The sequence below is a fragment of the Astatotilapia calliptera genome, chromosome 15 (assembly GCF_964374335.1).
Source record: "Astatotilapia calliptera chromosome 15, fAstCal68.1, whole genome shotgun sequence".
In the NCBI taxonomy this organism is placed as follows: Eukaryota; Metazoa; Chordata; class Actinopteri; order Cichliformes; family Cichlidae; genus Astatotilapia; species Astatotilapia calliptera.
This window is the reverse complement of record NC_137436.1, coordinates 13,081,221-13,108,752: the sequence shown is the minus strand read 5'-3', so window position 1 is coordinate 13,108,752 and position 27,532 is coordinate 13,081,221. Positions and strand designations below refer to the sequence as shown.

Here is a 27,532-nt window from a genome sequence, read left to right as displayed (position 1 = left end):
CAACCTCTGCAGCTCGAGCTTGAGTTCAGCTATTACATTACAAAAGAATGTTAAAACATTGAATTCAATGCAAGTGCATTGCATTCTCTTCAGCAAGTCAGTTTACATGCAGTGTGTATCCAGGAAGAAAAGTGATTAAATACAGCGTGTAATGGAAAATATCCTAAATCCAAGCAATGAACCGTGACCAAAACAAGCAAAATGAGAAACAAAGAAGGACACAGCAAGGAAAAGGGAAGAGATGGGAATAGCCTGCAAACAGATGCACTGACAAATAAACAGACAATAAACAAACAGTGCAGCGTAACAGACAACAAACAGTGAGCATACAGTGCAGTTTAGTTGGTCCCAGCCCAGTGGCGCTATGATGGTCCGAAGCCAAACTCAGCCAATACCTTTCTTAAGAACTAAAGCATCAGGCACCCTGGTCATTGTAAGCATGAAGTCCATTTCCATTCCTGAGGAGTCCTCTGTCAGAGAAGTAGAACAAGCTATAGCATCAATATCACATGACTGCAGACACATTTCGAAGTGCATTTTATTTTAGCTTATAATGTTATAATCTGCAAATTTGATCGTCTAGTATAGTGTTGTTGGTATAGCTTGAATATTTTCAAATTACTCTGTATGCATCTATATAATTTACTTTTTTGTGTTTATGCATTTGTCTAAGTCTGTTTCTTTGATTTTGTTTGTGTAATAACATTAATGCAATGCACAACTGATGGTTTCATAGTGTGTTTAAACCAGCAGGACTCTGGCTATAGTTAGCCTCCAGATGTCCATGTGGTTTCTGTGGTCTCACATAGACACTCACAGGCACTTATACATCCAGACACACAAACTGACCCGATCACACGTTTATATACACATTTAAAGGGTTATAGTGGGATCTGTGGCTGCAAACGGGAAGCACTGTTGGCCTTGGGCTAGATGGTCATGACAAATAATACAACTGAGAGATTTAGTGAAGTCATAGTTTTTTATGTGAACATTCTGGCTCTGAACTTGACTTCAGCTCTGTGGAAAAGCTATTAAGTAAACAATAGTGTACGTAGGTGAACTGGAGTATATTCTACTATTCCTGCTGTACATATTTCTGTTTTGATGAGCATTTTATGACAATGTCTGCAGCATATGAATTTTCAGTTAAAAACATACCTTCTGGATAGCAGTCCAAGATTCCATCTGAGTCCAGAATGGGATAACCATATTCATCTGTTTTGGAAAAGGTCCCAGGTGGACAGGTTGGGTATGGAAATCCAGTGGTAAACTCCTCTGTGGTCCAGTCAGTGGTGGTGGGTTCAGGTGTGGTAGTAGGAGCCATGGTGGTAGTAGTGGTGGTGGTGGTGGTGGAGGTCCTGGGGCGAGGCCGATCCAATCCAAGTACACGTTTCCCTCCAACCATGAGGACCTTGTCTTTTGGATTGATCACAGGTTGACTATCTCTCCCATGGCCAAACAGCGCAATACCGTCCTGGCTTACCAGAGGACTACCCATGTGATCTGGCGATGTGTGATTGGGTAGAAATGAAGCTGAATATTAATGCCTGTGTCTTCAATACAAACCAGATTTGCACTAAAATGCATAAAGGTGCAAAATACCAGAGTTTCTTTTGTAACGCAAAAAAAAAAGATTAAGCTTGTGATAACTGTGAAATATTAAAAAATAGCAGGTGTGAAAGAATGCTTTTCTACAGCTGTTTTGTTTTTAACCTGCATCCAGACAGCTGACAATGGTCAAAGTTTCTAAAGCACTTTCAGCTGATATTTCATTAAGCAGTCAAGTCCACAACAATACAGCTCTTGTAGTTCTGCCTCTGCAATAGTAATACCAATAAATAAACAAACAAATAAATAATAATCTGACAGATGCATCTCTGACTGTAGACCTCAACATTGGTACGCCTGCCTGATTAAAAGTGTTTTTGACATAGTTACATGCCAAATAATTTATGATCCGTTAAGTACTCTTCTTTATTTGGATACTCCTATAACCCTATACTCTATTGCTTATAACTGTTGTCTCTTGTGGCTTTATATTTAAAATTACAGAGAAAAACTCTAAAATACAAAATCAACTTTGGATGAACTTCAGACATTATGTTTGCTTCATTTGTCATGTCATACTGTACATGACAGGCCTCATCTGGTTATGAAACTTCTTGTCAGTCAGTTGAGCTGATAAAATAGGGGGCTGTGTATAAAACTGGCTATAATTCCTGAAATCTGCGCCAAAACATCCTGTTTTGCTCCTAAGGTGTAATGTAGACTGATCAACAGATGTTCACTAATGATTCTGAGACTGATCCAGCAGAATGGTCACTAAAAATGGAAACCATGAAGCTTTTGGCTGCAAACTCTAGTTCAGTACATAAAGATTTTATGATTTTATTATTGCAAAATATTTATGAAGCCCAAAGGATTAAACCTGGAAGACTGTAATGCAATCGCATCTTGATTGTTTGATTTAAAATTCACTGTGGCAGTGTACAGAGGCAAACATACAAAAGTTGTGTCTGTATCTAGCCAATAATGGACTCACTGCACTTTTTAAATACATTGTCCAAGCTGTAGATGTTAAGATAAAAATGGCTTAAGTATTTCACCAAAAATAGTGCGTCCATCCTCTCCGAGGACCACTCTTTTGGGTTTGCCCTGGGAGTCCTGGAGAACTCTTCCATCCCCGTTCATAAGTATCCCCTGCTCCAAATCTACCACCTAAAGAAAGAAACATGTTTGCAAAATTGATGGAGCCTCATGTGAGGAGTACGCTTCATCCTGACTGTGATGCTTAGGAAAGTCATAGTCCTATTCAAAACGGGTTCTCATAAACATAGACATACAGTAAACAGTTTAAGTGGGAACATCTGACTTGTGGAATTTTGAAGACTTTTTAAAGAGGTGAATAACTTTCCACATTTGTTACTTTGAAAGACAGCTTTTTGAACAATTAGCTCTGTTACTTTTTTTTCTGAGAGTAAAACTAATATCAGCCGAAGTACAAAGTACAAAGGTGACGAATTCTAACCACAGACACAGCTTATGTTACATCTCATCTCACTTCTGAACAACAAACATATTGTACTTTCATTGTTCAGTCCCAGAACATTTTGCGTAAATGGGTGGGTAAACTCCTCGAGTCTAACCACCACTCTGTTTCCAGTTTTTAGTCTAAATTAATAGCTTTATTTTTTATTTTTAACAAAAATATAGTCCCAGTCAAAAGAAAAATGGCAAAAAAAATCATATTTTGCATGGTTGGATCTTAACAAGGTTTCAAGTAGAGCTTCAAGATGCAACAAGAAGAAATGGGAGTGAGACAAAACATTTTTTTAAAGCATGCAATTTATTGAAAACAATAAACTAAAACTGACACATTTTCTGTCAGGTAGGGTCTCTCGGAGCGCATCCTCACTGCTGAGGTGGGATGTCTTCAAAGGCCTTGTCTTCTTGAACGCCACAGAACTGATCATTTGAACTTTGCAAGAGAGCACCAAACATAGGACATTGAAAGGTCAAAGAAAGTTTTAACCTCTGATGAGAAAAAATGTAACCTTGATGGTCCTGTTGGTTTCCAACATTACTGGCACAACAAGCAGATCCCACCTGAGATGTTTTCTATACGCCACAGTGGAGGGGGTGCCATAATGGTCTGGGGTGCTTTTTCCTTCAGTGGAACAACAGAGCTTCAGAAGGTGCAGGGGCGTCAAACAGCTGCTGACTATGTCCAGATGTTGCAGAGAGCACTCCTCATGACTGAGGGCCCTCGTCTGTGTGGTAATGACTGGGTTTTTCAACAGGACAACGCTACAGTACACAATGCCCGCAGGACAAGGGAATTCTTCCAGGAGAATTCACTCTTTTGGACCATCCTGCATGTCCCCCTGATCTAAATCCAATTAAGAACCTTTAGGGATGGATGGCAAGGGAAGTTTACAAAAAAGGACAACCGTTCCAGACAGTAGATGCCTTTCGTGCATCCGTCTTTACCACTTTGAGAAATGTTCCCACTCACCTCATGGAAACCCTTGCATCAAGCATGCTGCAACAAATTTTTGAAGTGATCAACAATAACGGTGGAGCTACTCATTCCTGAGTTCATGTATGGAACTTGGATTTCTGTTTTTTGGGGGGGGGGGGGGGGGGGTTACGTGTTTTGTGGAGGTGTGGTCTTAAACTTTTGATCAGCTCTAAAACAGTTGGTTTCAGTTTAATTTTATTGTTCTCAATAAATTGCACGCACAAAAAATGTTTAGTCTCACTCCCATTTCTTCTTGTTGCAGGTCAGAGCTCTACTTGGAATCTTGTTAAGATCAAACCATGCAAAATGTGATTTTTTGCCATTTTTCAAGTGATCTTAAACTTTTGATCGGGCCACAGGGAAGTTGCAGAATGGCCTCTGGTGGACAAACAAGTCAAGACTCATTACTAAGGCTATTGATGACTAATCGATTAAATGTTTGAAAGTCGCTGCCCTTGCTAGTCAGCACCAGAAATACTAGTCGGTTGCATGCAATATTCTTATTTTATTAATTTCGGTAATGGCAGTTACTGGCTGAAAGAATTTACAGCACTAACTGATGGCTACACCCCACCCTCCCACTCTCTCCATAAACAGAAGTTGTTAATGATTGACATTGAGATGTAGATCTCCTATATTTTGATGTAAAAAAATAAATATAACCAACCAATGTGTAACCACAGGCTGCACCAACATGTGGATGCTCCCACTTAAGAAACCAGAGCTTCTGCTACAAGCAGCACTAACATTAGTCATACTAATCTGACACTGTGTGCATGTGCTACCCAATATAAAGTGCTGAACATTTCAACAGTACTTATTGTATAACATTATTTGATTAGCAAGGAACGTAATAGTTGTCTATTTAAAGTATGCTCAGTTTCAAATGTTATCTGAGGCCTTTTTTGTGTCTTTTAGACTAGTTGACTAGTCTGATTTTTTTCCCTCCATCAAATGGCTATCAAATTAGCCTCTAGGAACATCACTACTTAAAACCTTCATAGGTAAAATGTGTTTCTTCTTAACTCTTTACTTTTTACATTTTTATTTGTTGACTGTTATAAATTAAGCTTTTGTGTAAGTTTAATAAGGAGGATTTGTATTCACTCAGTTGTCTGGTTTCCCCAAGTGTTTGGCTGCTATTCTATTCATTACATGCTGACTTCATTGCTGTAGTCCAATCATCTTTCATCCTGCCTCCTTCAAACCAATCAGCCTCCATTCTTAATACCATGATCATCTTTCATTCTACCTTGCAGACTCAGAGTCTAATCACCAAATAGCATAAGTGAATTCTGTATATCAATAAATTATGTTCAGTTCCTTCTGATGATCTGTCCTGGTCTCTAAACTGTAACAACAAGTATCATATTGGACATACTTCAGCTCAAAGAGTCAGGAACAGGTAAAACTAAGGTTAGTGTATTAAATATAGTTACCCATTTTGTTCCATCTGGTCCAGTGATAAACCTTTGACCAGTGGCCTTGCTGGCTCCGTGAGAGGAAGAGGACTCTTTATCATCTGTTGCTGTCAGATTGGGTCGTCCATTTTTACCTGACAGGTACAGAACATAAGCAGAGGCATGATGTTATAAAATTATTTAAAACATTTGTGAGTTAAACTGACGTCAAAAACTTCACATAATTGCATATAGGAATTAACGTTACCATTTCCATTGCTAGGTTTGATTCCTCTGCCATTATTTTGTTTCCCTCTGATGGAATAGCGAGGCCTACTCCCATTGTTCCTAAAGCTATCTCGAGATGAAGATGAGGATGATGAGGTTAATGTAGAGTGGGAGTTGCCTCCAATCAATCCCCCTGTCCTTGTCACCGTAGTGTCACTGCTAATGTCACTCTCTGAGGTCAGTACTGGTTGGGGTAAATTTGAGGAAGAAGCTGAATCAGATGATGATGAGGTAGAGTCAGATGTTGAAGAGCCCAGTCTAGAGTTTTGTGCTGGTTGTACTCTTAGGGGAAGCCTAGACCCACCAAACTGCCTGTTTGGTAAGAGAGGAGAGCGTACCCTTCCATTCACCCCTACACCAGGTCGACGATTAGTTAGAGGGACTCCAGAGGAAGTGCCAGGTCTGGTCCTGGATGAACTTTCTCCTGTATCCACACTTGCATTGTCTTCTGCATTTTTATCAGACTCTGCTGGCTTCTCTTGAGCTTCTATAGGATCGGCAACTTTATCATTTTCCCCATTCTTCTCACTGAGATAATCCTCATTGCTATGTTTGTCATTTGTAAGTTCTCTATGGCTTGGCTCACCAGAGTCTCTGTGCCCACTTAAGGAGTGATGATGATGATCAGGACTTGAAGAGATGGATGGTGAAGAGGAAGATGATGAAGATGAGGTAGCTGGGTTTCTAGTGCCGCCAGAGCCTACATTTTGATTGATCAGTGATGGCTTAACCGAACTGGCTCCAAAACCATTCTTTAGTGAGTCACGAGTAGAAGAAGCACTTGGATCTTCACTGGTTTCCTGTACTGAGGGCACTCCAGCAGCACCTGTAGCCCCTGAGACCCTGGTAGTTGTCCCCCTCAAAACCGGTCTGCCAGCCCCAACAGAAGATGACATCCTGGTCAAAGGAACTCTACTATCCTGTCTTGGAGATGCTATCCTTGCACTTGAAATGACTTTTCCTGGGTAACGACTAGCTAGCCAAGGGTATCTTTCAGCAAATGAAGGCCTGACTCTGGTACCTGCGGAAACTGGGGGTTTTTCTTTAGTTCCTTCATCTTTTTCCTTGTCCTTCTTCATTGGCTTCTCTGTCGGTTGTGTTCTAGTAGTTAAAGCAGAGTCCTCAACTTTAGTTAATTCTCTTTCTGTGTTTTTGTAGTTAGTGTCATCATTTCCTTCCACATTTGATGTGTCTCCCTCAGATGATGTGTGAGAACTCTGTGAGTTGTGTGTGTCATGTGATCTTGCAGAACTGTGAGATTCTCTTTGTGAAGTTCTTTGAGATAATCCTGATGTATTTGCAGTGGAAGGGTGGTTCGCATTTCTTTGTGAAGTGGATGGATTTGTCACTTGCAAAGATGTCGAGCCATGAGACCTAGATTCTAAAGTAGAACGTGACTTGTCAGAATTATGGGACTCCAAGACATCTTCACCATTGGAAGTCCCTCCTGATTTTGACTTTGATGTTGATGGATTGAGAGTGCTTGACTTTTCGTGGTTTTGAGTGTTTTCCGGTAAAGTGGCCTGTGACGTTGCTGAACTATGTATGCTTGAAGTTACTTGACTCTGAGTTCTTCTTGGAGAACTCGACTGTGAGTTGACAGCAGGTTTGTAACCATTCAACATTCGGGTAGAATTCCCTCTTAACAAGCTCCCAGGGTATCTTCGGCCTAAACCATATCTAGAACCAAAACCAGTGCCACTGGCGCGTCCTGCTGAAGTGGAACCTCTACCTACAGGTGTAACGTGTGTCTGCTGTGAACTGTTCACTTTTGCAAGTGATGTGGAGGGTTTTGCATGTGTTATGCTGGACTTTTCAAAGGTGTTTTTCGACTCTGGATATGTGAGAGCTACATAGTCCTTTCTGCTTGCTGCAGATTCTTGTGAGGGAGAGGACAGTGAGGTCGTAGAAGGGGATGATGAGGAAGATGAGGAGGAATCCAAAGAGGTAGAAGAAGAAGTGGAGGTGGGGGAATTAGAATTAGAAGAAGAAGATGATGAAGCAGAAGAGGATGATGATGATGATGAAGCAGAAGAAGAAGAAGATGATGCGGAAGATGAGGATGAAGATGAATCAGTGGATGCATCCTTGGATCCTGCTTTTTGATGGACCCTAATCTTAAATGGCCTTCTTCTTGGTGGATTAAGTCGATTAAATGCAGGTTTAGTTGGAGAAGGTGTTAAAACTTTGAGGGAGGGGGTTTTAGTAGTCAGAGGCTCTTCATCATATTCATCTTCATCCTCAGTTTCAGGGGAAACATCATTATCTTTAGGCTCTGGTACAAATTCCATTGTTGTAGTCTCTTCTACTGGAGGTGGTGTTGTGGGTACTTTGTTTTCCTTTTCCTCTTCCTCTTCCTGTTCCTCATCATTCTTAGCCCTTCTTCTGTTAGAGCCTCTGTTTCCTGCTCTCCTGATTGACCCCCTGACGGAAGAGAAGATGCTGTGATAGGAGCGTGTCTGGGAAAGTGGACGAAAACGCCTGTTGACAGGTGCAGCAGGGAGTGGCTGCTTTTGTATGGTTGGTATTTCTGGCACTTCTGTTGACTGGATGTCATCATGGTCGGTATCTTGTTTGGAAGGCGTGTGGCCAGTCCTGCGGCTGTCCTTGCTTTTTGAAAATGCTGAGGCAGCACTGCTGCCTGCTAGGAGACAAAAAATAACAATGACAATGAAAATTTAGAATGTGCAAGTCTCAAGCTCAAATGCACACATATGCCTAATAGCTCAATCACAACAGGAGGAAAAAGGACAGCAACGTCCTTGCAACTAGGAACTAGGCGGTACATCTTTTTTTGCTTTCAGCAAATGATTGCATGAAATTGCAAGATACCCAGAGGTCAACCATATTCAACTGCCTAGTGGAAGGCAACCTGTTACCCAAAAAGCACAATCTGACTTGGACCAGTTGGAAGACAGATTGGCAAATGTTTGGAAATAACTGCTGAAAACTGGTTGCATTCTGGTTATATCCCTATAACAAAAGCCTGGTTATCAAGTGCCTACAAAATTTTAATTTAAATCAGTTAAATTGAGAGTCCTGCAGCAACTATATTACTATTTGTGGAAATTTTTTGGTATTTATGTTTTAAATCTATAAGGTTCTGGCTGGACTATGGCCATAAGTAGTTATGTAAATTTCTGATTATTGTGAAATTCTGTGTATTCAGACAGCAACAGATTTGCAACAGATGGCAAAAGGGTAGACAAGGTTGTTTTGAAGACAGCAACTGACTGTAAGTGGTCACAGACCTGGTCCCCATCTTTGAAGCAACAACTCCAAAGTTGCTGTGCCACATGTGGCATAGTCTCCAAGGACTGTTTTCCCCAGTGACTATATAATTACATTATCAAATATGCTTACTTCCTGGCATGGCGACACTGAAGGTCTTGCTCTGTGGTCCTTGTCCCTTCCTATTGGTGGCCTTAATGGTGAAAATATAACGGTCTCCAGGTGTGAGGTTATCTATGGTGGCTGTCGTGGTGCTTCCATGGTACTTCACGCTTTTTGTTTCAAAAGGCTTCATGGCAGGGACATAAGTCAAGATGAACTCTGTTTGAAAGAGAAGTTTGGAAAGGTAGTGAGATCATTCAAGAGAAAATACTGATGCTATTTCAACATGTCTGGAAAGCATTAGCTGGCTTTCTTTATTTGTTCCAACAGTGACAGTAAACTCACAGCAAAGATTAGCCCTGTGACATCAGCATGCTGCACTTTGTTTTGTAGGACACATCCATAAACAATGCAAATATTGTCACTGGGTGAAAGATCCGTGGCCAACATAGAACACCAACGTAGGTGGAGTAATCATGGCACGAAAATGAATAATTGTTATGTTTTGCCATCATGATAATAACAATAGTTTCATTATAATGGTCTGACCTTTTATTCTCCCATTGGGCTCTTCAGGTGGATCCCATGTTGCTACAACAGCAGTCCCTTTTCCTCTTAATGGCTTGACCTCAAAGTTCTCAGGTGGCCCAGATGGTGCTTGTGAAAGTGAAGAGTAAAAGTGAATGGAAAGACAGGATGGAAAACAAGTAGCATAGGCAACAGAAAGTATAAAGGGTGAGGAAATTGCTGCTTAAAGCATGTAAAAACAGTAAGGATATTTGTGCCAGAAGGCTACAACTGAGGAAAATATTGCTGCCATACACTGTCAGATCGTGCCCCCTGAGATTGTGTATGACGGAGACCTAAACTGTGAGCCAGGCAGTAAATGTTGACATTCCAATGAACTGCAGCTCAGGAGCTGAAACGTGGTATAAAAGCTTCAATAATGGGAGCGCAGCAGCCAAACCTAGGCTGATATATCAAAAAGGAATAATAGGCAGCGAATGTGAAGAGATGTGGTATGAGGAAAGAAGCTTAAAAGGGTTGTGCAAGAATGAATTGCCTTTTGTATTTTTAAAAAAAAAAAAAAAATCATTTCTGTTTTCATTTTATTAAAAAAAAGTCAGTGGTTTTGGCTCTTTATAACCCTTCACTTCTTTCACACAGTTACAGACTCCTACTGCATCATACACTATGAGATATCATGTAAGTAATTCTCAGCAAACAGAGTCAACACATACCTGACTCTGGAGTCCTCTGAAAGACTGAGTCGCTCCACTTGCTGTGATTTTCTTCCTGAGAGATTCTGACAGAGAACTCATACATGCTGTCAGCAGACAGGGTGTCTATCAAAATTCTCCTTTGCGTGCTCTCCTTGTACTCCCAGCGTGCTGACTCACCCTTCTCCCTGTACCTAACTGTGTATGATCTGAGTTAAGAATAAAAAGAAAATGAAGAAAATGCCTTATTCCATTGAGAAAGATTAGACTTCAGTTTTATTTTTTCTCTACTTGTCATCATTTTTCTTTTTTTCCCCCCTTGTTAACTGACACTTTAACAGGGCCCACCTGGATGCCCCAGGGGCAACTTTCTCCATCTCGACAGCAGGGTCAACCCACGAAATGAGAACTGATTTAGGAGACATGACCCTGACACTGATGTCCTGGGCCTCATGTTCAGGTGGAGCTAGACAACACACAAAGAGATAAAAACCCAAATGTCTGGATCCAAACGAATATTAAAGTCACTGGATATACATCATCCCCTGACTTCTTCTAAACTTTGGCAAGGTAGTTTTGCAGAATTTTTGCAGATTTTCTATATCTACTATGAAAAAAAGACATACAGAATGATTCTCTATAAACCTGCAGGTACCTGGTGTGGTTGTTTTGGTTGTGACTGGTCTGTTGGCAGGTTTGCTCTGACCCTGGGCCTTCTGTGCCTGCAGTGACACCACATGAACGGACTCAGACGCTATGAATAAAAAAGGGATACCAGGCACGGCCAGGGTTTACACTCTGGAAACTAAAGATAGTACAAAAAATGTATCCTCTTAGCTAAATTATTTTCAATAGGAAACAAACAAATAAATAAGAAACTAGGACAAATCCAAATGCCTTCTAGATGTTGTTAACCTTTTTATTGCTGGTTTATTTCAGTAATCTTTGCCACAGGAAATTATTGTGTGCCACCTAAAGTCACAGTCAAAGATACATACATACAGTAATCATGGGCATGAATTTCATAGCAATTTAGGGCTTTTAATCATTTATTTGAACTGTTCTTTTTCCAGGGTAGAATGACTCAAAAGCATCTATTACATACTTTAAAAACAAGCAGTAAGTGCACAACTTTAATTGGATTTTGGATTTTCTCTAATCCACACAGGATTAAAAGTTTATGTACAGGCTCCAATATGTAGATTTCCACAAGTTGGGAAGGTCTCTTGGAACCATTTCTTAACAACTGCAAACACCTAGATCATCAGTTTCCATCACCATGGAGACAGAAACCGCTTCTCCAATGGACTGAGAGGGTCATAACCAAGAAAGAAACCCCTTCTCCAAAACTGACACCTTCAGGCTCGAATAAAATTTGCAGCTGCCCACATGTATAAGCCAAAATGCCTCCTGCAGAAAGGTTTTATAGTCACATTAGATAAAGATTGAGCTATTTGGTCACAATAACAAGAGCTCTTAAACCTAAACACTGTACAAAATGTCAAGCATGGTGGTGGTAGTATCATGGTCTGCAGCTGTTTTGCTGCCAGTGGTGCTGGTGCACTACACAAAGTGAATGAAATAATGAGGAAAATTTGTAAATTACACTCTGTGCTATGAAACCAATCTATTTAATTAAACTCTATCAACTCTCCTAACAGGCGTGATCAAATCTCCAGCCAGAATAATGCCACAAGCTTGTTGATGGCTACCAAAAATGTCCGGTCAAGGTGCAACTTGCTAAGTGGCATTTAACCAAATATTAGTTGTGTGTATGTATGTATTTGAGCCTGCATCTGTAATTTTGGCACTGTGTGGCTTAGAGAAAATCCAAAATCAATTCAAGTTTCTCTACCCAATGCTTGTTTTTTTAAGAGGTCTGGTTTAAAATCATTCTACCCTTGGAAAAAGAAAAGTTCAAGGAAATTAAAAGTCCAAAATGAGCATGAAATTCATGACTATGTAAACGTTTGACCACAACGTATCTTCCAATACTATAAGGACATGTTGACATTTCTTACTCAGCATCATATTTGACTAAAACCTAAAGCTTTGTTCATTTCATCATTTCATTTAGTGATCAGTAGTATAAAATAATGGCCCTCTTACTTAGTTTGCGTGCGAGTCGGTTTCTCTGATCAGACTGAGGCTTGGCGTAGTGTTGGCGTCTCCTTTCCAGCAGAGGAACTCCTGCCAAAACTCTCTCGGGCTGCCTGGGACCAGAGGAAGACTGAGGTGCCCTCCTGTGTGTTCTGACATTAGGCGACAGCTGAGCCTTCCTGTCCATCCTGGTTGCCCGTTTTACGGAGGAGTGATTTCGGGGCACCACTGTTTGTGAAGATCTTACTGGACCTGCTGATGGATATAATAAATTTAAAATTCAGACTGCACTGTTCATTTTAACTTTAAAATCCCAATGTACATAATCTGGTTTTTGTGCTCAGTTTGCCTTTGGGGCCTTTTTGAAACTATCCTCCATGGAAAATGTTTCCACATAACTTTTCCACTCAAGACACATCCGCTTATTGATAAACACATAATTACTTGTCACACTCATCCAACACCGCCTGTCAGCCTGGCCAGTTGTCACAGAAGGGAAATGCTGAAGAACTGCATCATGTACCCTGTCATCTGCTATAACTTCTGGTGCTCTGCTTCCCGCTTCAATCCAAACCATCTTGGACAACATCTCAGACACTGACTCAGACAGTCAGACAATCCCTCTCATCTGGCTGCAGTGCTTAGCGATAGCATTTCCAATACAAAAACAAAAAACATCTGCCCCTCCCTCTTTTTTGTTCTTCCATTCTCTCCATCTGTTCCTCCCTTTTCTGTTTACCATAATCACTTTCAGATGGAAAAGGTCCACTCTGTTTCCCATCAGGACAGCTGCGTGCACAGCTGGGGGAGTACTGATAAGTCAGCTGATGTAAAAAGGTGAACATGATGCATTTCAAAAAGGTTTAATCAATACTTTAATGTAAGACTTTATTTTCTATTAAACATGTAGAGTGAGCCAAATTAGATTATAGGTGTCTACATGAGGCCACCATATCTAAAAGTGACTTAAAAAGAAGGAGTTTTGTAGTTAGGGGACAAAGAAGATGTGATGAGGAAACACAATGTATAGAAGACCATGAAGAAAATACATGTGTTTGGGGTTTTTTCTGGTTCAACTTGGATCAACTTGGATCACTCTGTTTATTACTTAATGTCTGTATCTCCTGTCTGTACTGCCAGCACAGCTGAATGAATGTCTTCCCTTTGGATTCAGACAGTACTGGCTATTTGTTTAATAATGCCCTAACCCCATTCTGAATCCTTCTCTTGCTTTTCCTGTCAGCTTTGCGTGTTTTCACACATTTCCAGTAAGTGAACTGTGAAATCAGAATAAGAATTTGTGTCATGTGTGATTCAAATCACAGATTTAATGTGGACAAATGTTGTGTTGGTCTTTCCCACTACACTTTTCAGTTTAACAAGGCTTTAAAAAAACTGTAAACAAATAAAAGCATACAAAAATGTGAACAAGAGAGTTTTCATAACAGTATATACATCCTGTTAAAAATGAAGTACATCCCATGATTCAGCAGCTATACTATACAGGGGAGTTCCTGGTCCATTCAGTGAATGCAAGGGGACCAAATCCTGTGGCTGCAAAACAAGCTCAAATCATCACCTCCACCCCCGTGATTTGACAGTTTGCATGAGGTGGTTGTACAGATATGCTTTAGACTAGTGGTGCTATGTATTGTGGTCAAACATCTCCACTTTGGTGTGGTTTGTTCAAAGTACATTGCTACAGAAGTCTTGTGGTTTGTTCAGATGCAACAGCTTTCTCCTGGCAACCTTCCAAACAAGTCATACATGTTCAGTGTTTTCGTTCTGTAGAGTCTAAGATGTAGCTCTTGGGTTTTTTGCATTTTCTCCGACCTTGGGGTTAATTGGCTGGGATGTCCATTCCTGCAAAGACTGGCAGCTGTCTTGAATGATATCCACTTGTGAATAATCTTTCTCGCTGCAGAATGATGGATTTCAAATTGTCTGGAAATGGCCTTATAATCGACAGCCACAACTGGTTGTTTAATATCATGGGTGATGCCTGAACTCTCCAGACTATCAAGCTGCCAATATTTCTGTTCTTATGCTCTGCTTTCTGTGCTCACGCTTACAGTGCTCACACTTGCCGATGATCAATTAATCAAGTGCCTTCGATTTGCAGCACATTGCTGCTGCCTACCCTATAATTGAAGTGAAAGCAGTAAGGGTATGCATAGTTTTACAACACACAATTAGCTATTTTTAACAGGTCTATTGGTTTAAGTGCTAACAAAAATTGTGTTCTTCTACCTATACCTGCACTAATCCTATAAGCGTAAAATACCCCAAAAATAATACTTTAAAGTGTCTCATTCATAGCTTTTGTATTTTTTGTAAACATTGTTCACCATATGGCAACTAGCCATGACCCTTTGACAATTAATTTTCATCCCAAGCACTTTCCATTTGTTTCTTCTGATACCAAGAGTAGCTTAAAACAGAAATATCCCCATTTGGTTTTAATCAGTCTTCCCTTTTTTCTGTCTGGAAAACTGTCACAATACATAATTTGGCCCAGGTCACAATGCCACGAACCACTAAACCACTGACTTGACAGTGCTGGTAATGCCAGATCCCTTATGTCTTTTCCTGGAAGCTCAGTGGACCGAGGTGCTATGAGGCTTGCCTGCTGACAGACAGGCATATCATAGCAAAAACAGAGCGAGGCACACCTCAGTGTTCAGACTGAGGTCCCCAAGAATGTCTCCGTTATGTCCTTGGACGCTCCTCAAAAACTTTGACGTTTTGCAACCTTAAAAAAAGAAGTCTAAATGTTGCAAACAAATTGGTCTCATACTTACTCACTTTACCCACAGTTTAATTTATACAAACAATTCCCAGTCAATGGCAAAGTGTTCCTTCCAGCAGAGCTAATCAGTTTAGCCTGTAGTGAAAATATACAGTGCTAATGCCAATGTTGTCGCCATAGTTTATGTATTAGCATACCAGACTGCTAAGTCATTGTGTACCTTAGATGACTTATAAATTAGATGAGCAAATTAGTATCATCCCAAAAGACGCATATCAAATTGCAGTTGTAAATTACCAGAAATTGCCTGGCAGCACTTTAACATTTGATAAGCGCCTGTGACTGATTAATAGTCCTGTTCTAATCATGCTATTGTTATTTGTTTTCATTACTGAAGCTCAATAAATGTTAACATGCTGATTTTTTTTTTTTTTTTTTTTTTTACAATTGAACTGTTTCATCAAACAAAGAGGAACATTCAGTTTGCACACATGCGATCTCATTTCAGTTATTTTCATATATAAAGTAAATTTAAAGCATTAAAAAAAACTTCAGGATGGTATACACTGCCATTATATAACAATGTCAGTGTGCAGGAAGTGTGCTAGCTCTAGTGCTATGCTTGGTAAATGGCATGGAACGAGTTATCAATTATCATTAATAATTAGATTATTAGATTATTAATAAGCTCTCAGCTGATAGTAAATGAAGATTTATAACATTAGCTACTTCTCCTTTTGGCTCTTACTTTTCATTTGGCTTTGTTCTGCCTTTCCAGGCGTCTCCATTCCCAAAAGTAAATCAACAAATATGATTATTCATGTTCCTGGAGCAGCTCTGCCTCAAACACATAAAACTGAAACTCCAGACTAGCATTGCGGTTACCACTGCTGCCTTGCAACAAGAAGGCCCTGGGTTTCCTTTCTGCTTCCCATCCTTTCAATAGGGAATTTTAAAGAGTTTCTCCACGTTCCCTGCCACGATTAAGTGGTTTAGAGAGACTAAACTGTCCACTGGAACAGTATGATGCATGTCTACGTTTGATTAGACCAATGAGCATTTACATGACATAAGCTCAAATATCACATTGGGCTGCACACAAAAAAAAAGTACAGCACTATGCAAAAGTCTTGAGCCACCACTAATTTTTTTTATACTTTGGAAATGGAAAATAGTGACAGCATACAGAGATTCAGCGAAACGTGCAAATATGCACATGCATGCACAATACATGTAAAGTTTGGAGAATTCCACCAAGCTTGAAAATTAATATTGGAATGACCACAACGGCTCTTAGGAAAGCTCTGGGGAGGCCAATCCATGACTGAATGTGTTCCACTGGTGTTTTTCTGTCTTTTACCCCATTAGCAGTGTGTTTGAGATCATTGTCAATCTGAAAAATGAAGCTGTTGCCAATTAGATGCTTTCCAGATAATATTGTATGGTTGATCAATATCTGATCATACTTTTCTACATTTTTCTGCAATTTTGACACGATTTCCAACACCACTGACTGAAATGCAGCTTCAAACCACAACAGAAGCTCCACCATGTTTTACAGATGACTGTAGACGCTGTCTATTGTACCTCTTTCCTGACCTCCTCCATACGTACTGCCGATAATTTAAACTACAAATTTCAAATTTCAATTGATCGCTCAATAAGATCTGTTGCCATCGACTTTTAGTCCAATTCTTGTGTAATTTGGCACACCCCAGCCTTTTCTCCCTGTTTCCCTTCCTTAATAATAGTTTTTTGACAGCCACCCTTCCACTGAGACTACGTCTGATGAGGCTTGGCATACAGCAGGGCCAGATGTATCACTCAGGTCTTTTTGCTAAGTTGCTCCTCAGTGTGAAAAGGGTTAGGTACGAGATTTGAAAAACAAGTGAAGGAGCCAATGTCCAAACAAAGAAATTTGAATGATCATCAAAAATTTGGAGAGCTAATACTCAAGACACTTAAAGAAAAGAAAAAGTCTGACTCCTTGGAAGGAAAATGCAAAAAAATATGGGGTGGTTCAAGACTTTTGCACAGAACTGTACAAATAAGTCCTAGAGGGCCATATGTTTGCATTGCTATCACTACTGCTTACATCGTTTTGGACTGACCACACAATGACATTAACAGCCTTTGAGAATGTTATAACACCAATTATTAATACATTTCCTTGATAAATTACTCTTATAATTAATTACCAAAATTGTTTGCAGTTAGTTTTCACTTACCTGATAAATCAGTAAGGCCTGCTTGACAGGGCACTCATACCCGCAACCCAAAGTGTTCACTTTCTAAATAGTCTGCCAATATTGGCTTCCAGCAATGTGTCTGTTCCTGATTTCTTGTGATTTCACAGTCTACTGAAATCTCTGACAGGTAATTTTTAAAAAAAAATAACTGTGGCATATGTCATTAAAGGTAACACTCTCTAAAACAGATTTAAAATATGGTTCACCTACAAGAAAAACACATCTATCTAAATAGACAGAAATGTGGGCGTCAGAGACAAATGAGTGTTTCCCTTTATTCATCCCGTGGGGAAGAACCAAGTAAAGGGATAAAGAAAAGGGTGATTATTGCCTGAAGAAAGAGAATTCAAGACAATTCTTCGTGCTTTTAACCCATTGTCATGTAATGTTGGTAATGATGCCCTCTGATTAGGTTTACCTGCTGATAAATTGCTGACAGGTGCACCGCCCAACACAGCAAAGCCATCCAGGTTAACCCATTCAGGGTCTAGAAACAAAAACACAGGATATCTGGATATATCAACTAGTAAGGAAGCAGTTCATTCTGTAGATAAAAAGAAAAACAAACTGATTTTTAAAATATTGTTTACATAGTCTATATCATATTATATCATATCAGGTCGACGTTTTGTCTTTGTTGCTCCAGACACATTAATGATGTTGAAGCAAACAGTATGGGGTTATTTATGACAGCTGATGCTGCTCTCATGCTGCTGAGGGAACAACACATGATCTGCAAGGAATTTCTGGAAAGGCGAAGCTGAGACTGAGCTCGGCTGCCAGATTTTTGAGATTTACGGTGAACAGTGCTGGAGCTGGAGAGACCACAGCGGCCACCAGAAGTTGTACTGGGCAACACACAAGAACACAAACACACAGGCATCTGTAGACACTTTTTTTGAAAACACAGACAATGCATGACTTCATCAGTTGGCACCACCCAGTCCTTCACCACAACGACCACCAGACACACATAAGCTGCGCGCACACACATGCACAGAGTAAGTGGCCACAACACAGGATTATAGGAGCAGGGCTGGGTTGGCTGCAGACTTTGATGAAGCATGGTGCCAAGGATGGAGGAAAATGAAATAATGACAAAAGCAGGCTGGACTCAGTCAGTAACACAAAGTGTATGTATGTATGTATGTATATGGAAGGATAAAGACCTTAAGTTTTACAATGTGGGATTAGAAAATACCAAAAGAAGCTATTAAAACCTAAAAATAAGCCCCTTCTCTAAAGCCTCAAACAACCACTGTCTACTGAGCTAGGATGACGATGGCCTGGTGTGCTTTCCCTCTGGCAAACTTTTAGGACAGTGCATCCAATTATGAACTAATCCACATATAGAGATTAATCATCATTAATCAAGTTAGCATACGCATGCACTTTTACACACCTCACTGTCTTGAGTGTCTACTTTGCTTCTTGTTCCTTGTCTCATTCTTGGCATTTATCTTGAGAAAATGCAGAACTGTGAGATTTCAGAGCTCACTTCACGGTTTAAGGCAAACCTTATTTGTATGCTCTGTGTCCATTTATATTCTCCTGGATTACTTTTTTTTTTGTCTAGCAGCTCTACCAGCACTTACCATTAGTTCCAGTTCACTTACAGGCATAACTTCAACATGGTTATGGAATCGTGACCATCTGATTTTAACATCTCACATTCTCATCCTCCTCTTTTTGAACTTTTATTGACTCTTTCTTACCTACATCCTCCAACATAGGAGCGCGACTGTCCTTGCTCGCTTTAGTGAATCGATGGGATCTCGTGGGTTTACTGGAGCTGATCATGAAGCGGTCCACAGGTCTTCCATCCAGATGGATAGACGGCTCCCAGCTTTCCCTAAGGCCCTTCTCCACAGATGTTGGTTTCACATTTTGTGGTCGTGGGAGTTTCTCTGCTGCAACACAAAAACCACATTAAGATACATTTCAGGGGCATACATTTTTTTAAAAGAGTTTTTTATTTAGCATTTAGCATGCAAGAAATGTGGAAGTGCATTAAACATGAATTCGGCAAAAATAAATCTCCCTAAGAAAATAGTCCTCTCTATAACCGAATTTACAAACTCAGGAAACATTTTCCAAAGTCTTTCTTGCAGGTTTCAAGTATTATTTAATACAATATTGTTTCTATTTTATGTATATTTAGCATCACATCTATAATCAAATACACAAAGAAACAGACTTCGCTGCAGACTTTGCAATAACTGCATAAAAATTACAATAGCTTTTATACACAGCTCACCATTTTTAAAAATAACTGTACACATGACTGACAGCCAGTTTAATGGCCAGACCAGATCTGTTCCCTTGTTATCTCGGGACAAATGAAGAGGACATCGTATCTGAAGTTGAAAATACAAAGTTTTGAATTTGTATTTTATGCCTTTTCACTTTAAGTACAACTTCATAAGAACAATTTCATACCATCTAATTCAGTCAAAAACACTCGAGGGGGTAGGCATACCATCGTCAAAGTCTGCAACCAAGAGACACTGTCATGACTGGAAATACAGAGGGTTAACAACAAGGTGCAAACCACTGGTTGCATTCGTGTGGCCTACAGACGGAAAAGATACAAAAGCTGGGTAACTGGCTCTAATTGCCCAGTGTCCTCCGTTTCTCGGTCAGATTTCAGATCTCACTCAGATCATCAAATGTGACATCACAATTAGTACTTCATAAAATCTAAATTCTGATGACTAAAAAACAAAAATATACAAAAAACTTTATTCGGAGAAGTACAGAACTGACCAATTATTATATTTTCATGGATCAATGGTAACAAACAATTTCTATTATTTCGTGTATTTTTTTTATCCACCCAATAAACGCTGATCTAATGGGCCTATTTCAACTCAGGTCTGCTGTCCACCAAGTTCTCAGGGAAATTTTAGCTCTAAAATTCACTGCGTACGCTGTGTTATCTGTCTGCTGTTTGATCCACCAGCCTTGTTCACATGTTGAAATAAATTACCAATCAATCAATCAATCAATCAATCAATCAATCAATCAATCAATCAATCAATCAATCCAGAGCAGGTGGCATGCACTCAGTTTTTAGTGAAATCAGCTGTCTGTAGCTGCTGCTATAAATTTGAGAGCAGCAAGAACAAACCAAAACTGTATCATAAAACACCACAAACAGATTCTCCTTTCAGAGATGCACGGCCATTAATGCACTCTTTCTTTAAAAATATAGCAGCTTTAAATCGAAAGATCCTAATAACATTGGAACATTTGCTAAACAGATGATATGCTACAGTCATGATGTCCTTGGCTTTCCCCTGCAGAGGTTTACATGAGCACTTTTGGTTTAGTATCATCACAAATTCACCTCTCCCAGCTGGATCTTCACTTTTTAACATTTAGATATAATTGCTACTTAGGCCTCCTGAGCTCTGTTATCCAGATGGTCACAGCTGTTCATAGCCCTTTAGCGTTGTTTCAGGACTTTAGCCTGTGCTGAAAGATCGTCTCCTATTTGTTTTTGCTGAGTTCAGCCATCACCAACTCCTGAGATAATGGCTTATATCATTTTGTGATCTAAGTTAAAAAAAAACCCACACACACACACACCACACACACACACACACACACACGCACGCACACACACACACACACACACACACACACACACACACACACACACACACACACACACACACACACACACACACAGTCGACTCATTATTTCAGTCTTACAGTGGACTAAGCTTCATCAGTTGTGCATGACAATCCCCACTGACGCAGGCTGCTTCTAATAAGGCTGTGTGTTACATAGGATGGGATCCTTTCCTCTGTCCAGACAGCCTTCATTTGGCCTCTCAGGAAATTTTTGATCCAAGGGCAAACCAGATTAAATCAAGACGTCTTCAGAGACAGCAGATGCACAAATGATATCCAAGAATAAACACGTTGGGAAGAAGCTGAGCAATAGTGGCTGTACCAATCCTAATCATACAGAGCAAGGCTTGCTTTCAGGGAGTTGCCATGGGAGACTGGTGCAGTAATATAATAGCACTGTCTGTGCTGTGTTTGTGAATGTGAAATGGAAAGATGGATAGAGTATGATTGAGTTAGACAGTGGAAAGTATTAACTATGTTAAGAATGAGGGCAGGGCCTGAGGTCATTATGTCACTGCCTTTTTCATTTTTATGCTTGTGTGTCTAGAAAAGCATGGGCCCTTGTGTTAGATGGATACAGGACGTGAGGTACACATGCACCCTTGAAGAGTCACACACAGGTACGCACAGACATGTATGAGCATGTGTAGAAGCACATGGAGGTAAGCCCTGAGGTCAAATGACTGCTGCAAAACTGTTCTATAAAATACTTGTGCTGGAGCACCTGCAGTCTGCTCTGCTTTTACAAGAACACTTTTTTTTTTTTACCTTACCTTGCATCAAAATCACAGGTCCTGACCTCTCATTCACCCCAAAACAATTCGCTAATAATGTCTAATAAATGTCACTTTCCACAAACTCCCATCAACAATAAGAGTTGCTAGTGAATTGCCAGATAAAGGTGGCATAGACATATCTGCTTTGCTATAGGGTTTTAATCATTTTAGCACAAGTTTTGCACATGTGTGTTGTGGGTATATGAGCCTTATATAGCAGTAAAAACAGTTAAAACTCAAGATTGAGGTGAAGTCCAGTTGCTCAACTGTATTTTGTTTAAGTTGCTTAAAATAGATGTGCTTGAACCACTCAAATAACACAAAAAAGAAAGAAAAGAACATTTTGCACATGTTTTGGGTTTGTTTGTCCATATTTTTTTTTAGCTTTTTTCTGAAGTTTCTGATACCACTTATATAAACACCATTTTTATAAGCAGAAATATTGCATTAGAAAAAAAAGAGTTAACAACAGCGTGCCTTTTCAGAAACAATGTCCCATTAACTTTTGATAATAAACAGAGCATGCTGTGAGCAGTTTTTACTGAAAGGCTTTTCTGTTCACAGTGGGTTCTGTGTTTTATACAGAATAAATGAAAAACGTATTCTGAAAAGATGCTGTTGAATGTAAGTTTTAAATACTGAGAGAGCACCACAAACAAATTATCTAAACTGTACTTGGCTGGAGGCGAAAAATTGCTGTAAATGGTGTAAAATTGTGGAGAAAACCACCCAATTGTTGGAGCTTGTGGGAAGTTGGAAGACGTGTCTTTTGCATTTGTGCTCTGCTTGAAAGAATACACGAATCGACAAAAATCTGCAGATTTAATTACAAGACTAAGAAACCTATTTTCGTGTTTATGTGTTCAGGGACCCGAGGGAGTTAAATAACACAATATTTTCTTGCTTCTCTTGTCTTTAGATGTTTCAACCATTGGATAGAGCTCGTATCGCAAGTGTTTCCACATGGTGTTTAGAAACGTGTGTAATATCAGTTTTCTTATCCAAGTCACTGCCGGCTTTTCCCAGAAAGCCACAAGATTACTCTAAATATCGTTTTCTTTGATAGTTAGTCTTAAGAAAATAAGTGGAATTTGCACGTTTAAAAGAATTCAGATGCCTGTGTGAACATACATTCATCTATGTGGGAGGTGTGAAATCTTGCCCAGTGCTACATTTCTCTTTTTACCAGTTCACCACTGCCTCACCTCTAACGACCAGTAAACTCTCTCCTGCAATCGACTCTGTGATAAAGCCAACACACCAGACTGAGACTGTGCCCAAAGTTTATCACTGCTTTCTGACTGCAGTCAGTCACACCAATCGCTGAATTGCCTGACTTTCTGCAACCAGTTTATTGTGTTTACTTGAGCTTAATTTGCCACTGAATTGTGACTGAGGACAGATTTTATTTGAAGCGACAGCCTCAAGTGAGTAAGCGCTTAGCTTTGGGCAGGTTACACGCATCCATATCCAAAACGTTTATGGCACATGACATCTACAATCAGAAGCAGGCCAGAACATTTGGGATCTAACAGCATATTTAGCTTTTCTGTGCTGGTGCTCACATGTGACTTTGCTTTTATAAAAAACCTTTCCAAAGTTATTCTAAGGAATTATTCAAAGCAGTTAGTGATGAGGTCTGACGCCTCATAGTGTTGGTTTATTGTCTATCTTCTCGCTGCACATCTAATATGCTCAAATCAAGCTTTGACAGGGTGCTCGTAGGCCAGGTGGTACTTGTTAAAGCAAGTGGAACAGTGCCCAGAGACGACATCATGACACGAGACATGCTGTTGCTGGCAGGTTTGATATGCAGCCGAGGTGCAGGTGAGCAGGGGCATAGGGTCAGGTGATTTAAGATTACGGAAAGCATTAGCAATATTAGAAATATGCAGGGGGGAAAAAGCCTCTCAGCAAGTCTCTATTTTCCTGAAGTAAAAAAGTTGAAGTTATGAAACTCCTCATCCTAAAACTCTTGCATGTAGTCTCCCTTGAAGAATCCTGACATGTGAACTGGAGCAGAATAATGAAATTCCAGTGACCTGCAAGGACATGATTCCTTCTCCTCACTCCCTGTCCCTCGTGCTCTTCACACAGTTTGTGTAAATTCCAGAAGTTGATAGGCAGATTTCGTTTTTCCTGCACTGCCCCTGTAGAGGTATTCAGATATCCCCACGAGCTTACTCGTCCTCTTTTGTGAATAATTTCAGAGTGACGGGCTGATGATATGTGAGCAGAGAAAGCTAATGAGTAACACTATCCTCTCTCTTAACAACTACTGTCGAGAGGCCCGAGAGGAAGCCATTTAACTCAAAACTGGTCCAATCTACAGTGAGCTGTAGCTGCAGGGGCTCCCAGGTGTAAATATGTGGAAGTGAATAAATGTGACGCTCTGAAAAGAATTCCAAAACGATGGAAAAGAAAGTGACTCAGAGAAAGGACCACAATAAATGGCAGCTGCCTATATTCAGTGAAAGCAGTGATCTCATGCGCTCAGCGCTTACATTTGAGAAGGAGGCATATAGAAGTCTACAGATCAACTGACAAAATAAGTGAACTGAATAAAATCGAGGAGGAAGGGAGGGTGAAGGAAAGTCTGGCCTTTAAGCCCAAGCCAAAAAGATTACCTTTGTCCTCTGTGAAACTCCTTGGGCTTTGTGGCACGTTTGATATTTTGAATGTTTTCACTGTCTGGAGGATGTGGAATACTTTCCCTGAAAATTGATTTTACAAACAGCACTTAAGAAACTTCAAAAACATATGTGCAGCTGTGGTTTGCACTCTCTGTGCTTGTCAAAAATTCGCTGCACATCTGATATATCACTGCGCCTTTCTAGTAAAATCCTGCCAGCCTATGAATCAACAAAAAACCTGCATAGTGTCCTGGGTTCAAAATCTGCTTCACTGTCCAGCCATTCCTGACTATAGCTGATGGATGATGTGACTCAAATCAACTCCTTCACTTCTAGTCACTAATCAAAGTCCACTTTAAAGCCATTTATCTTCACATTCAGCTGAATTAGTTCCATATTTAATATGCCACCACTCACAGTATTTCATGATGTCGCCAGAAATTTGTCATCATCTCCTAACCATGCATCACAGTTACTTTCGGATGTGGCCACTAAGGAAAGGACTTGTTCCATAACTCTCCTGCATCATAGTTTCCCCCCACAAAGTTTCATGGGTGAAAAATGCTGTCACTTCATATTTTCTCTAATAGCTCTCATTTAAACGAAATCGTTCACATCTGATAATGACTCAAACTGCACGCTTGAAATGAAACGTCCCAGTGAGTTAAATATGATGCACTTAATCTACTTTGTTTTCTGCAAATGGAAACGTGGACACTGACGTGCACACATGCAAATACCTGCACATTCTAGGATTCCTTTTGTTTAAACTTGTTAATATGACAGCTTCTTTTGAATGCATTTTAAATATCCAATCACAAGGCACGTGACCTCTTTGATAAGTTCAACTTTCTCTTCACGAGTGGACAAGAAAGCAACAGTACCTGGATAATCAGATACACGTAAGTGCTCTACTTGCACCTGCTTATGAAATAGTAAATCAACGATTTACCTGCCCAGCTGCATCCTGGCCCACAAAGCGTAAGAAATAGTGCCACGAGCGTCCTGCCTGTGGCTAAAGCCATGGTGAGTGTGGCGAACTACTGCTGTGGTGCGACGCACCAGCTGGATGCAGAGGGCTGGGACACATCAGCCCTCTTCCCTCCCATCTGCCGATGGGAATGCTGCACTTCGCCGTGAACTGCCTCTCGTTTACATCGGTAAACCTGCACACAAACACACTATTAATGCCTCATTAGTCGTTTGTGATTTGAAACAAGTATTTCGAGGCTGCTTTTCAAATCATAAAATGTTATGAAGAGGAAAACTAACTAACTAACTAACTAACTAACTAACTAACAAAAAAACAAAACAAAACATACAGACTGAGGCCAGAGTGCTGATTACAAACATGGAGACTTAGATATTTTTTTTCTAAATTCCATGAAGTTAAGCTAATCATTAATTTCTGGATAAAATACTAATATGAAAGAGAGAAAATGAGAAAATGTCTCCCTCTGGAGGTAACCAGGATGATTGCATCCAAAGCTTTAAGGCTGGAAGCAGGTATAAAGATGAAACAAATGGGAGGACTTGAGAAGTACTAGATTATAACAGACCTACGGATCAGTAATCTATTAAAAGAAATAAAATTAAAAAAATAAAGCCAATATCTACCTTTTAAACCTCTATGATATTCTCAAGTTTCGTCTATACGACTATCGGTATTATTCTTCCAGCCCACCTGATCCACCCCAGGATTAAACCTTTCCATGACACCATCCGTGCACCAGGTGTGAGAGAACAGAATCGTGGGCCAAGTAAAATTCCATCACATGATGATCTAATCAGTGGAGACAAAGTTCATAATTACATCAATTTTCCGAAGAATTAATTTAACCACTAGATGGAGCAGACTGTTGTTGTCAATAAAAGGAGGCATTGAGGAGAAAACTGGAACTAATTGTTGAGTATTGTAAACACTGACCTAGCAATACTATGGCTTTTATCCACTGTTGTTTTGGATATAATCTGAACCGTTTGCCTTTCAAAAAAAAAAAAAAAAGTGTGATGTCATGTTACAGTAAACTGATTTATATCCATTTTTCTCTATAACTGAACTATTAATATATATTGTTTATTTCTTTTCCAATGTGCCCACCACACTGAAGTCAGGAAGATTTTCTACTCATTTTTTAATAAGAGAGCTTCTCTGATTTCTTAGAAATCTTCTGGGTTCTGCTGTAGATTCCCTCGACCTTTAATGTTATAACAGCAAATGTCCCGCACAGCCTGCGACAATATGGTAGTAAAACTGACTGAACTGACAGTTATTTTAATGAGTGTCTCCATTGGTATTGTCATGAAAACATCTCTATGTCCATCTGTACCAGTGTGGGCCCAGCCAACAGTTTTCCAACAGTTCCCTCTGCTGGCTAAAGCTCATATCACTACTGGAAAACAATGTCAATCATTTGCATGTGACTTAATTTATGAATGACTTTGATGTCTTTTACATCAAAGTTATTCATCCAGAACCTTTCTAACACGGGGTTGGACCCCCTCCCCCGAGGAAAACACAAGAGAACTAAAGGGTTTAAGCCAGGGGCGCGGTTTTTAACCACACTTTGATAATAGGAAGCAGTGGCACAAAAATTCAGATTAAAAAAAATAAGATTGAAAATTGAATAATAACAAGAAGCAGCTTTGATGTCTGCAGCGCTGCTGGCTTTGGATCATTTGCACAGATTAAATTGTTTTTTTTTTTCAGTATTAGTTACTTTATTACTCATCTCTCTATCTCTCTCATACATGAGTCAGTGCAAACCGCAATACATAATTTAAACAAAAGATACTTACAGACTGTCACTCATTCACACCAGAGAGAGAGAGACTGTGGTAGAAATGTGTTCTCTCTTGTTATACACACGCCTGAGGCTGTTTATGCCAGGAACTCCCGTAATCGGTGAAGAGGCAAGTTTTTGTTTGTTTATGATACAATACTGGGCCATCTCACCAGATTTATTGTATCCACAGAGACTCACTGTCTAGTAGTTATATCAGTAGGTGTTAAAGTATAGTGTGTGTCCCAGTTCTGTCATTATTGTGTCTTTACTTTGTTGATCATTTTTGTCATTTGTCAAGTTTGTTGCATTATGCTCTAAACTGAATTCTTTCATAT

The 27,532-nt window shown here is 39.8% G+C and overlaps 1 protein-coding gene across 2 annotated transcripts in view; it reads right to left on the bottom strand.

The window, feature by feature from the left end:
* Positions 1-25,531, bottom strand: part of fndc1 (fibronectin type III domain containing 1) — a 40,087-nt gene extending 14,556 nt beyond the window's left edge. Inside the window, exons 1-14 of one of the 2 annotated variants that reach the window (XM_026142269.2) lie at positions 25,364-25,531; positions 19,079-19,273; positions 17,782-17,850; positions 12,375-12,620; positions 10,921-11,019; positions 10,614-10,731; positions 10,287-10,474; positions 9,595-9,702; positions 9,076-9,264; positions 5,693-8,356; positions 5,464-5,579; positions 2,610-2,721; positions 1,162-1,506; positions 396-470 (exon numbers count right to left, since the gene is read on the bottom strand). In XM_026142269.2, the coding sequence (XP_025998054.2) occupies positions 396-470; positions 1,162-1,506; positions 2,610-2,721; positions 5,464-5,579; positions 5,693-8,356; positions 9,076-9,264; positions 9,595-9,702; positions 10,287-10,474; positions 10,614-10,731; positions 10,921-11,019; positions 12,375-12,620; positions 17,782-17,850; positions 19,079-19,273; positions 25,364-25,436 (4,597 nt within the window). In that variant the 5' untranslated portion in view covers positions 25,437-25,531. The remainder of the gene's footprint in view (positions 1-395; positions 471-1,161; positions 1,507-2,609; positions 2,722-5,463; positions 5,580-5,692; positions 8,357-9,075; positions 9,265-9,594; positions 9,703-10,286; positions 10,475-10,613; positions 10,732-10,920; positions 11,020-12,374; positions 12,621-17,781; positions 17,851-19,078; positions 19,274-25,363) is intronic. The other variant, XM_026142275.2, reaches the window with a different exon arrangement.
* Positions 25,532-27,532: the final 2,001 nt, after the last annotated feature.